This window comes from Lutra lutra, chromosome 8 (assembly GCF_902655055.1).
Source record: "Lutra lutra chromosome 8, mLutLut1.2, whole genome shotgun sequence".
In the NCBI taxonomy this organism is placed as follows: domain Eukaryota; kingdom Metazoa; phylum Chordata; class Mammalia; order Carnivora; family Mustelidae; genus Lutra; species Lutra lutra.
The window spans coordinates 127,315,298-127,328,585 of NC_062285.1; the positions used below are offsets into that span (position 1 = coordinate 127,315,298).

General features: G+C 51.7%; 1 protein-coding gene across 2 annotated transcripts in view; it reads left to right on the top strand.

Moving 5' to 3' along the window:
- The first annotated feature begins 439 nt into the window (after positions 1-439).
- Positions 440-13,288, top strand: part of CHST11 (carbohydrate sulfotransferase 11) — a 259,981-nt gene continuing 247,132 nt past the window's right edge. The window contains exon 1 of one of the 2 annotated variants that reach the window (XM_047741588.1): positions 440-1,077. In XM_047741588.1, the coding sequence (XP_047597544.1) occupies positions 960-1,077 (118 nt within the window). In that variant the 5' untranslated portion in view covers positions 440-959. The remainder of the gene's footprint in view (positions 1,078-13,288) is intronic. The other variant, XM_047741589.1, reaches the window with a different exon arrangement.

Sequence of the window (13,288 nt, forward strand, 5' to 3'; positions counted from 1 at the left end):
CGCTCAAGCCAGGCTGTGGCTTGAAAGAAAAAACGAAACCGCCCGTTTTGAGCGTCGGCAGAAGGGCACTCACTCCCTGGGGGCTGGGAGCAACTTCCCGACCCCCCGGCCTAGGGATCTGAGATAGTCGCGGACCACCAGACCCCTTTCCGCTCTCGGGGTCCAACGCGCTCGCTGCCACTTCCCTCCACAATCGCCGGCAGGAGTGGGTGGCAGCACCGAGGCGATTTTATTCGCATTTTTTTCCTCCGGGTTTTGTCATGGAAACGCTGACACAGCCTCCAGACGGCGGCCGAGCCCGGCCGGGGACTGAGGGCTTTTGGGACCCTGCGGGAGCGCGGCTCCGCACTCCCCGGGAAACAGCTGGACGCGACCAATTCCCGGGTAGGGGCGGGGGGAGCGCGACGCTCCGCCCCGGCGCTCGGGTCCCTCCCTCCTCCCGGCTCTCCGCGGGCGCCCTCCCCTCGCCGGGGGCTGCGAGTTGCATTTGGTAAAACCCAGCCCGGAATATATAGATCATTGGAGCTCAATGAAGTAGGCTTTGGAGAGGAGGGAGGGGGTCCGGCCGACAGCCACAGCGGCCAGCGCAGCGGCGGCGGCGGCGGCGGCGGCACCATCAGCGCTCGCACCCCAGCCGCCTGGCCCGCGAGGAGGCAGCGCGGCGGCCGCCGGCGGGAGCGGAGGCGGCGGCGGGGAGGCGGAGAGGAGCAGCAGGAGCGCGCAGCCGGCGGGTCCACGCATCTCGGCACTTCCAGAGCAACTCCGCCGCCTTCCCTACCCCTGCCCGGGGCTGAGGGCTCCGCGAGCGGCCGCGAAGCCCTCCCGATCGTTCCTCCACCCCGAACCCTGCCCAGCCCTGCCCTGCGCCTCCCGGGCTCCGCTCCGCGCTGCAGGGTCCCGGCTCCTGCGCCCCGGGCGCGCCTCCCGGACACCCCGGTCCCCGCAGCCAGGACAAAGCCATGAAGCCGGCGCTGCTGGAAGTGATGAGGATGAACAGAATTTGCCGGATGGTGCTGGCCACTTGCTTGGGATCCTTTATCCTGGTCATCTTCTATTTCCAAAGTATGTTGCACCCAGGTAGGGGGCGCGTTAGCGTGGTTTTGTTAAATATTTTTTTTTCCGCTCTCGCGCTCTCGCTCGCTCACTGACGCCGGGTTTCTGCCTCTTCAGCCTTACCTCTTCCCTCTCAGCCACCTCGGGGCTCCTTGCTGCCCCATCTGCCGGGGTCGCCGAGTCGGGATGGAGAGGAGGAGGGAAGACGTGCTCACCTTCCTCCTCTTCTCTCGGCTCCAGGCTGGAGGATGGCAGCAGGAGGGGCGGTAGTATTTTTTCCTCCCCCCTCTCCCTTTTTTCTTTGTGTCTCTTGTCTGTCTGTCTGCGAGGTAGCAAAGCAAGGTAGAGAGGTTGCGGGCAGCTCCTGGTGGTGGGGGGTTAGGTATGAAGAGAACGCAACTCCCGGTTGATGCCGCGAGCTGAGGATGAAAGGGCGCCGGGAGCCTGCGCCCTGCGCCTGGGCGCGCTGCCTGTTCTGGGTGGGGGGCCCGGGGGCGAAGGCTGTGCGCCCCGGCGAGCTCGCCAGCCCCCGCCTCGAGCTGGGGAGCCCGAGGCTTAGGCTCCCACGTGTCCCGGGCTCAGCGCCGCGCGGAGGTGTGGGGAGAGGTTGGGTGCCCGGCGCTGCCCCTCCACCAGGCTGGGGAAGGGGGCGGGCGCCCGCTGTTTGTCCCCGGGGTCTGGCTCTGCATTGACCTTGCGGCTGGTGCCCTGGGGCCTGCTTCACCCTGCGCCCCCACCCCAGCGGCTCTCCCTACTCTGTGCTGGTTACGGCCTCTGGGTCACGCCTTGGCCGCAGCAGTTTTGGAGGAAACTTTGGCCGGGTCCTGGGCTGACCGTCAGGTTGCTTCCTCCATTCCTGGGTTCCGAGCATCCTAAGTCCCAGGAGGGCCCCGGGCCTGTGGCAGTGAGCCCCCTTCCCACTCCTAAACACCGCCCCCCACCCCCAGCCCTCGGGAGCTTAGACAAGTTCCACATCTGAAATGTGGATTGGGGGAGGATCGAGTCTCGTCCCTTCCTAGGGGCGCTATGGAAAGTTTGGGACCCGAGGAGGGAGGGGCGCCTTTGAGCACGGCAGCCGGGGGTTCGCAGCTCGGCCCCCAAGCCCAACAGGTAAAAACCGCCTAAGGAGGCTTCGGGGCGGCGCGGATCTCCCCGGGGAGCCATGGTATGCCCACGCCACCTCACCCGGGCAGGCCCCCGCTGGGCCACACTGGCTCCGAAAATCCATTTTTTCTACGCCTCCGAGTTGCCTTTCTCAGTATAACCACAGCAATAATTTGCTTTTATAATTGCAAGGAGGGAGCTGGAAACACATTTCCTTCCAGGGAAATGGGGTTGGTGTTTTTCTTTTTGACCCCCCCCACCCTCCGCGTTTTCCTTTCAGTGTGTATCTAACACTTCGAGCAGACGCAGCCCCGAATTCTTCTAGCCTGCGTTTGGGTGGGTGGCAGAGGAATGAAGCTCTTCTTTCCATCAATCAGGCCGGGCTGCGGGTGTGAGCTTCCTTGACAGCGCGGGCCGGCGCGACCCCTGCGCCCTGCTCCCTGCTCCACCGGAGCAGTTGTTAGGGCGGCCCCACGGCCAAGGATATGGTCTGACACTACCACACGTAACCTCAGGACATCCGAGCCAGCCTTGTAAAAGATGGCTTTTGTTTGCCGTTGGGTATTTTTAGTTCCATGTCAGCAAACTGCAGCCGTGTGTGTCTCCTCACCCAAACCGGTGGTTGGGAAACTTCTAAGGGAATTTAAAAATGGACCTCGCTTATGTTCTGGGCAGCCGGGGCTGGTTGCAGCGGGCAGGGCCAGACAGACAGAGGCATCCTGGACGCCAGGCCAGACTCCACCCCAGAGACTGGGGGACTTGGTGGTGTGCAAGCACACTGGGGCTCAACCAGTTTAAACAAAGGGCCGAATGATTTGGTCTAGACTCTAGACATGTGTTTAGGTCACTTAAAATTTGCCTGGATGGAACATGCCAGGTAGTTCTCTGCAGAAATGCCTGGAACAAGGATAGATCTTTGACTCTATCAGGAATGCACTTGAACCTCTCTCTGTACCTGTTAGTGGTCCAGGGAAAGACTAATAATACTACTGCCATCCATGCTTTTCCTGCAGCCTGGGCTTTGCTTTTCTTGTCTGAGAATTAGGAAATAACTTTCTAACCAGAGACACCAGGAAGAAACTTTCAGCTTGTAATTGGCACTTCGCTAAAATTTCCATCCCTGGTTTACAGTGTCGGCTTGAAAGTGGCGCTGGTCTTTTCGGACTAGCCTTTGGAAATCAGGGACGGAACTTTCTCGAAGGGTGCCCTGATAAGGATCCTCTGTCCTGGACCCTGTGTTCTCCGCCTTTGCTTCCCTTCCTGACCTCATTTCCTCCCAAGAAATAGCACTTGTTTATTATTCATATCTCTATGAGCACGCTCTTGTGACTCTTCCCACCCGGTCCTTAGCAAGTACTGCGTTCAGTGCCTTCTGTTCATCAGACCTGAAGATGGTTCAATCGAAAGGTCTTCCTTATTTTGAATTACATATGGTTCCATGAAAACTTCATGCCAATGCTTTATTAAGACACGGGACTTAGTGTCTTTTTATATGACTTAGTGTCATATAAAAATATGCTTTGAAATCACTATTACACATTTTCCTTTCTTTTATCCCCCCATTTTATTCAACTTTGCTGACATTAAACATTACTGATGACAGCTGACACTCCATCTTTTCTACTGCTTTGAATTTCTTTAAAAGTGAGCTGATCTTTGCCCCTTTGATTTAGGGTGATGGTGGGATGATCCTTTGGTCAGTCTCTGCAGTGTCAGTCTTTCCAGATCACCCAGGGAGAGGCAGAAGGGACCGCAGCATGGCACAGATTGTGTTGCTAAAAATTTGGAACCCTCTGGCAGGAGTTCCACGTACCTGTATCTGAAATAGAAAAATAGTACTCCGAAAGAAATGGATTCCTGGCTTTTTTGGTGGCTAGAAAACACCTGGAGTGTGAGAGGAGGGACAGAAAGAAGAAAGGAGACGGCTGGTGATGGGGAGGGCTGTCTGTCTCTCCCTCTGATTCTAATCTGAGGCCCATTGTCTTTTGTACTTTTCTAATTCATAAACTGGAGCAATTCCTAAACTCAAGAAGCTGATCTTTCATTTGTTTGAAGCATTTGGCAGAAGTGGGCCTTGTCAGTAAGGCAGATTTCTTTGGATCTGTGACACTCTGAGCTGATAGTCTTTGTTTAGGTCAGGTTTTTGTTTTGTTTGTTTTGTTTAGATTTTAGTTTTAAGTAATCTCTACACCCAGAGTGGGGCTTGGACTCACACTCCCGAGATCAAGAGCTGCATGCTCCACCAGCTGAGCCAGCCAGGCTCCCACGATCAGGTTTTCGGCCCCATTCTAATTCCTGTGTTTTGCACAGTGCCTGACACATAGTAGATGCTCAATAAAATATTTGCTGGATGAAAGCATGAAGTAGCTCAACCCTAGAAGACCCACTTGTCCGGTTTTCAGGAAGGGTGGCAAGCCTTGCCATGAATGCTGTGTCAGTGAGTCTGGGTCTGTCTGGTGGGGACCCTTCCTTGCTTTCCTGTCTCTGAGACCCACATGTCCCCTACCCCGCCAAGACAGGGATTCGGTTTAGGTCAATATGCACCAGACCAGACCATTCCCCAAGGGCTAGATTTGCTGCCCTGAGAGGTGTGATGCAGCAGAGGGCACTGCTCTGCGTCCTGGGTACCCTAGGTCCCGGGGAAGCTTGGCCTTGTTTAGCTACTGACTTGAAGAAACCCATCCACAGGACGAACATCTTTTGTGGGTGTGCACTGCTCCTGAAGTTGGTGAGAAGGGAAGCACATGCTAGTGGTTTTTGCACACGTTTAATCCATCAGTGAAAGCATCATCTAAAAGTGCCTCCTGGACAGTACGGTGCCTCGCATACCTGCCTGGGTCAGCGGGGTCTTTGATGGCACCCTGTTGTGCAAGGCGAAGCTGAGAAGCCCCCGGGGTGCTGCATTGTGTGAAGACAGCTCCTCTGAACCTTCCTTTTGTGTCACTCCGTAGGATTGTGGTTTTGTTTGAAAGCTCCTGTTCAAAGAGAAGCCTGCGGAGGAGAAAGCCTTTTCCTTTCTTGGCCTCTTTTTTTCCTTTGGCCGAATGTTTACTTTCACTGTTGCCTGGGATTTCTTTACCCTGGTTGGATGTATTGAAAGATTATACCCTTCATTTAAAGACTTCTTGGGTTACCCCTTTGTAGTTTTACTTGATTAGATTGAATGCACGGTGCCTTTGTGTTATAATTTTAGTCTAATTATAAACATAATAGGTGCTCTGTTTAGAAAATGTAGGAAGTGTAGATGAGAAGTTATCATTTATTATTCCAGCACCCAGAGGCAACAGGTGCTTTATTGTATAAGTTATTGAATAGTAGATTTTAAAAATAGTTGAGACCATAGTGTGCCATTTGTACCTGTTAGACAAATTCATCATTATGGTAACTAGTTATTAAGTTTAAAGACAAAATTTAATCACGACCCTTTTAAATTATAGACTTACATATATCTCTGCTCTCTCCTCCCTTCCCCTGCTCTGTAGGATGTCAGTCTTATTTTTTTCCTTTTTTTTTTTTTTTTGCTGCACGTGTTTAATTTTATTTTTTAATTTAATTTACTTACTTATTTATTTTTTAAAAGTAGGCTCCACGCCCCGTGCAGAGCTTGAATTCACAACCCTGAGATCAAGATCAGAGGGCAGGAGTCACCCAGGCGCCCCTGCACACATTTAATCTTCAATTAAAGAATCTTTTTGCTTAGACGTGAAATGAGTTTGGAGTCAGAGGAATTTGTAGGGGCTGTTCTTAGGTTGGCTATCTGAAACGTCCTTTGGAGAGGCATCAGGAGGGTCTCGAATACGGGACCGTTATGGATCCCGACCGCAGCACGAAATCACCGAAGGCCAGGATTTGTCCAGGATGGGGGCTCCCTTTGGTAGCTGAAATGTTTGCACTTCACTGGGGCATTTTCTGAGCTGCGTTAAGAGGAGACCAGTGCGCTTAGGCAATTTCCTCCCACAGTTCTAGCCGTGGCTTGAAGGGAGTCGGTGAGTGAGTTGTTGCTTTAGGAAATAAAGTGGTGGTCATGCAGGCACCAGGGGAAGGGCGACTGGAGATTTCTGCCAGGCCTGGGCCGAGGGGCTCTGCCTGCAGCGGAGGTAGCTGCCGTTTATATTGATCTTGCTGGAAAGTCATTTTGCTTCTGACCAGCTCCACTGGCACAGCCACATGAAAACAGGAAATCAAAAACCTAAAAGTACAGGCTCCGCCCTTTCCACCTCTTCAACCCACTAACTGGACGACCTCTTCTTAATCTGGGGAGGGTAGGTGAAAAAGACCTCAGGAAGATCACTGCCGGCAGGCGTGTGAGTTCCTATTCTTAGAAAAACCAGAAGTTGTTTTGCTTTACTCACCTTTTTTTTTTTTTTTCCCTTTTCAGTTTCCTTTCTCTCGAGTTTTGAGATCCCATCTTTATGACAAGTGAAGATGAAGGCACAGCTTGCTAGGAGGTCAACAATACTTGAATCTGTCAGTTAAAAAGTCCTGGAAACTGTAATTGGACACATCTGAGACCAAATATGATCCATTGAAATTTAGGAGCTCTGTCTCTGTCTTTCTCTTCTACCCTGTGCTAGGCACTAGGGATTGTCCTAGGCGCTTGGGGATGCAACACTGATATTTGTCCCCAGGGGACTTACGTTCTAATGGGATAGCCAGACTTCAGGTAAGTGCAGCAGTGAAATATATGGCTTGTCAGATGGTGTGACAGACACAGAAGCAAAGCAGGAGGAGATGGATGGGAGGCAGGGGTTGCAATTTAATATAGAGGTAATTAGGGACTGTCATTGTTAAGATGACCTTGGAGAGCAGAGACCTCAAGGAAGGGAAGGAACCATTCATGTGTCCATCCCAGGAAGAATGTTCCAGGCATAGAGCAGCCTAAGGCCTGTCCTTGAGGTGGGACTGAGCAGGGCAAGCAGCAAATTGTTCAAAAGCAGAAGGCAGAGGAAGAGGGCAGCCAGAGTATGGGGTGGAGAGAGATTTGGGATAGGAAGCCCTGGAGGGTCTGAGTGGAGTCTGCTCTGGGGGTCTTGGGGCAGGCTGGGTGGGAAACATGGATGCTTCTTACTTGCAGTTTCGTGTTTACCTTTGGACAGCTGGTCGTGCATTTTGTAAAGTGGTCACCGTGGAAATCCCATTTCTCCTTACTCCGCCACCCCCAACTAGACTACACTCCGTAAGAGAGATTTGCAAAACATTTAACAGAGCTAGTGTTGGGAAATTCTTCAACAAAATGTTCAGGATGTGATCTGTGGTCATTCTCTATAGAGAAAATAACACAGAATTTGTAGTCCAGAGACCAGCTTTCAGACAGACCTTGGCTGTCTACTGTATCCATTCGACATCACTCAAGATATTTTTGCTGAATGCTTTTTAAGAGTTAGGCTCTGTTCTGGGTACTAGAGATACTGCAGGGACCCAAATAGACAGAAGTCCGTGTCCTCATGGTACATTCTCCTGGGGGAGGCACAATAAAAAATGCATGTTTAAAACATAGAGCACGTTTGGGGCGCCTGGGAGCCTCAGTCAGTTAAGCATCTGCCTTCGGCTCAGGTCGTGATCCCGGGGTCCTGGGATTGAGTCCCACATCAGGCTCCCTGCTCACCAAGGAGTCTGCTTCTCCCTCTCCCTCTGTGTTCTCTCTGTCTCCCAGTTAAATAAATTAAATCTTAAATGTTTGATGATGACAAGGGCTACAGAAGAACATTAAAGCAAGGAAAAGGAAGTGGAATGGAAGTGGCAGGGGGACTGCCGTCTGCAGGAGGGTGCTCAGACAAGGCGTCCCTGAGAAGGGGGCTTTAAAGATACAAGGAGACAAGGACATACAGGAGGAAACGAGCTGGGGAAATAATGCAGATGTTTATTAGGTATTATTTCTGAAGGTCGACATCGGCCAGGTGTTTAATATGTTATTTCTCAAAGGACTCTTACCAGGTGCACATGGTGATTATCACCATTTTATAAGGCGGGGACATGGAGGCAGAGAGAATATCACTTGTCTAAGGTCAGATGGAAAGGATCGGGGAACCACAGCTGTCTGACTTAAGATCCGTTTTCCAGGCCATCGGGTAGGGGCTATCAGCTGGGGGCTGCCCCTCTCTCTGTGTTTGGAAATGTGTAGGGGATGCTCTTAATTGTATCTAAGGATTGATGACATCAGTCTCATTGGCTGGGCCAAGGATGCTAGACATCCTGCGGGGGATCAGATCTTTCCGCCCATCAGAGGCATCTTGCCCAAGTGCCAATAGTGCTTCTCCTTGAGCGCTGGCTCGAGACTCTCTGGGCTCAAACAGTATCTGGCAGAGCACCGGCCACACCCCACCACTTGGGCAGGTGCCCGGAGATCGTAGCAACTTAACAATGGATTGAATGGCTGCGTGAAAGTCTGAGGCTCAGAGATTCCGGTCCCTTCTTTGCCAGGCAAAGGTAGCAGTCTTCCCTCTCCGACGACGTGGTGCTGGCGGGGAGGATTAAGTGAGAAACGAGAAGGAAAGGTGCCTTGAATACGGATGCAGACAGAGCGCACACAGAGTAAAGGCACTGTGGTTTCTCATCCTGAGATCGTAATCTTTGTGTTTATGACAGGGTTTATCTATTTCATGTGTGTGCCTTGTCACGTTTACTGGGAGGGTCCTGCGTCCAGACAATTGTGAGTATCTTCTTTCTTTCTGCACTAGCCTTCTGTCCGCCACGCCGGCATTCCCCCCTCCCCCAACACCCCCCTCCCCCACCCAGAACTGAGCTCTGCCTCAGTGATGCATTTTATTTTATTTTATAGATTTTATTGTTTATTTGAGAGAGAGAGAGGTAGGGAGCACGAGTCCGGGGAGAGGCAGAGGGAGAGGGAGAAGCAGACTCCCCGATGAGCAGGAAGCTCAATCCCAGGACCCTGGGATCGTGACCCGAGTCGAAGGTGGTTTCTTCACCAACCTTGAACCACCCAGGTACCCCTCGATGTCATTTCTGAAGCTGAACCCAGGAGGATGAAAGTCGCTTCAGAGAAGTAACATTGCCCCGTGGCAGCCCTTCAGGGAGCAGTGGCTGGGTGGCTTACGTGGCTCATTGCACAGGACGGAACTGACTGGGCTTTGTCACCACACTTGAACCTGCTGTGTGCAGAGGAGCCCCAAATGGCTTCCTCCTGTCCAGGAGCCAGTCCCCCTCACCTCGGAGCCTGGGGGAGCCGCCTCTGTGGATGGCACTCACAGCCGGGGCAGAGGCCCATTTCGGCCAAGGTCCCCAGAGAGGTGCTGGAATTCAGTTAGAAGCCTGTAATCCTGATTTGGGCGAGGCCAAAGTGTATTTGGTGCCCTTTGCTGGCCTACCGCTTGCTTTCCTGGAGACAATCCTGCTGGCTTGATAGCCACGGCGGGAGCCCGTCAGTGCTCAGCGTTCTTTACACGTTAAAAATGTTTATCTTTTTAGGCACTGGATCCCCCTCCAGGTGAACTTTCCACCTCACCTGATGGAGGCCAGTGGTTCTCAACTGGGGACCATTTTGCTCCCTTCTCTCCCCATTGCCAGGGACCTTTGGCGATATCTGGAGAAAATTTGGTTGTCACACCTGGGGAGGGGGTGTCCTACTAGTACCCAGTGGGGAGAAGCCAGAGATGCTATTAAACATCCTACATGCCTACATGCACTGGACAGCCTACCCCCACCCCCCAAACCATTGCTTCCTCACCAACAAAGAATAACAATAGCTGGGAAGCCCCCCCCCCCCCACACAAGAACAATACAACCGAGCTCACTTACTATGGAACTACTGGGTATTAGGCGGGTGACAACTGCTATATTTGGATGAACACATGTAACTTGCACGATCTTGTGAGGCGAACATTTGCCTGTCCCACTGTACAGGTGAGGAGACTGAGGCTTAGAAGTGAAGGAGCTTGTCTAAGGTCACAGAACCGGAGAGTTGGAACAGGACCCGTGCCCGGGTCCGACTGACACCAAAGACTGTGCTCTCCATGTCACCGTTATGCCCCCTGTACATGCTCTTGCTTTCAGCTAATTAGGTCAGGAGGTAATTTGTTTAGAAGGGCCCCAAGCCCAGCTGTGGACTGCAAGTGGGACACTCACTGATAGCCTCTTCTCCTCTTACCCTACACTCTTCCCCTGGGTGAGCTCATCCCCTCTGGGGGCCGGTTCTGTCATCTGCCTTCAGATGACTCTTCTTACTTCAGTGTCGCTGTGTCCTGAGGTCAGAGTCCAGCTCCTGTGTTGCCTCCCGTGTCAGATCTTCAGCCGGCCTTAGGTGGTCAGAGTAAGGGGATGGGCGTCCCTCCTCTGCAGCCTGTGGTACTTGGTAAGCGCACACGCTGGTATGTTGGGTCATTAAAAGCAGCCTTGTCTTGCTTCCCACAGTTCCTCAACATCTAGAACAGAGCCTGGTACCTGGTAGTTTTCCAAATCCCTGTTCAGGTGCCACAGACTGGTGGCGTGTCAGCCACTGGGACTGATTTCTCATGGTTCCGGGGGTTTCAGGTCAGGGTGCCAGCAGGATTGGGTGAGGGACCTCTTCCGGGGCTCAGACTTCTGTTGTAGCTCCCCATGCCAGAAGGGGTGAGGGAGCTCCCTGGGGTCCTACCCTCATGACCCAACCCCCTCCAAGGGTCTCCCCTCCTAATATCATCACCTTGGGCATATGCTTCCAACGTATGAATATTGTGGGCTGCGATGGGGGGTAGGGAGGGAGACACACATGGAGACTAAAGCAATAATCACTCGGTAAATATACATTGAAAGAATGAACATGTTGATGTTGATGGGAAACCAAGAAGAAAATCCTGCTTCCTAGGGTGCTGAGTGTGGAATTGTCAGCCATCATCATTGCCCATTGGATTTTTGGTTTGATTTGGCAGTGACCGAGCTGCCACAGAAGAGAGTAAAGAATAACTCAGTTAGCACCATGGCTACCCGTAGACCCAGCCCCAACACCAACAACTTCTGAAGGTGTGGCTGTTAGAAGGTGTGGCTATTAGAAGGTGTGGCTGTTAGGTGCTGTACCCACAAGAGGAGCCCGTGTGTCCTGGGAACGGATCTGCTCATTCACCTGGGGTAGGGCGGTGTCTGCAACAGGGCTGTGCTAGGGGAGTCCAGCCAGAATGGACTGTCAGCTGCATGTGTCACTTCGAATTATCCAGTAACTACACGGAAAAAAAGTAAAGAAACGAAAAAAACCACTGGTGATAGTAATATCTAAAAATCTACTTAACAGGCAGCAGATACTACGAACTATTGAGATTTCACATTTTTGCACGAAGCCTTGGGGAATCCAGCGTCTATGTTATGTGTACGACCCCTCTTGATTCAGACCAGCCACGCTTGACGTGCGCGGTAGCCACACCTTAGTGGCTACCATATTGGATGGTGTCGCTCTGAGGTGCTGGAGAACTTGATATGGATTAGGGCTTTTTGTTTGCTTCTTGTTTATTTTATTTGCCCCTTTCCCCTTTATTTAAGGCATGTTTTATTTCCTGGGTTTAAATGTGCCCTCTGGGAAGACTGTTGAAGGTCTAAGACTGGAGGTGTTAAATAGGAGATATTAGCTGTGGAGTTGTACGTGTTGCTCAACTCATTTCCAGCCTCTGAAATATCTTCAGTCTTGTCATCTGAAGCTTGACCCTCCTAAGGAGACCCTAACAAACTCTGTAACATAGAGAAACAGTTATCAACTCTGTTCCCCAGATGAAGCAGTGGAAACTCAGAGGGGGTTCAGGGAATTGCTTACATTTGGTTTAAAATGATCCTAACACAAATGTGTGCGTGTGAAGACTGGCTCAAGGAACATTCATTCTGTCGGGATGGACAGAGGACACATGGGGCCAAACGTGGTTGGGGTTACCAAGAGAGAAGAACTGCTAAGGACAGAGCTGATCTGGGATCGTTGATTTAGAGGGAGGGTGTTGAGGAGGACTTCTTGGGAGAGGTGATGTTTGTTGGGCCCAGAAGGATGAGTAGAAAATTGTTAGGGAATATGGGAGAAGGGGAGGTAGGACATTCGAGGAGAGGGCATCTGCCAGAGCAGGGGTAAGGTGGGAAGGAGAGTGATGTCTGGGAACACAGGAGGCCCTGGGAGCAGGGAGAGGGGGGTCAACAGTGGACCTGGAGACCCCCGAATGCTCTCAAGTTTGAATTTTATTCTTGGGACCTGGGAGCCATAGAAGGTTGAGGGTCTCCTGTGTTTCAGATGATGAAATTTAAGCTCCATTTAATTAAACTCTCTTGTTTCATTTGAAGGGCAGAAGTTTTCAGTTCACTCTCTCAAATGAACTTGGGCCAGTTTGCAGTAGTTTCTGTTATTATCGTTTAATGGGAGGTAGGAAGATTATTCATGCATGGCTAAAAGTGCAAGGTAAGAAATAGCTTAAAAGCACTCTGTGATGGGATTTAAAACTCCACTGTTTGCTTTGCTCGTGCCAAAATGATAGGCGGCAGAGGTTAAGTTTCAGTCTCTCAGTTGCTAATGGTGCCCTGGGTTCACCCTCAGAGGCTCTGGAAGAAGTAAGTGGCAGGAGAAAGGAAAAGTGTGTAAATAGTCACAGGGAGAATTTCTCCCTCCAGTGTGAGCTTCTGGGTCTCTCTGGGGGTCCAGCGGCAGCTGTGGGCTGTCCTGGAGAGGGGCAGTGTAGACTGTAGACTGAACCGAGTCAGCGGCTTCCTCCTGGGAACCAAGGCCCAACGGTCAGGCTCTGCCCCCCCAGCCCCCCAGGAGACTCTCCCTGTGGGCTGTGTGTGGGGTCTGATCTCATTGTCCCCCTGAGAGATGCTGCCCTATGTAATCTTCATATCAAAAGGCCCCCTCTTTTTACCACTCCACTCCTGGGCTGTGGGAGAGAGGACGGGTTAATTATAGAGCTCACACGCAGCATAAAAAGGCATCCCTGTCTTTCAGAATCACTTGTGGGGGCCATTGTGCTTGGTACAAAGCTGAGGGCTCCCTTCATTTTCTCTGCTACACTGTAGTACTTGACACCGATTGATAAATATCCTAGAGCTGGTTCCCACATAGGGGTTTGATTCCCTTTTTATACCCCTCCTCGATCTCCTTTTCCCTATTAAAACAATGCACAGAACTTTCCAAAACCCTTCATTTTTTTAAGAAAGTGAGATAGTGGCGTTGATGTGC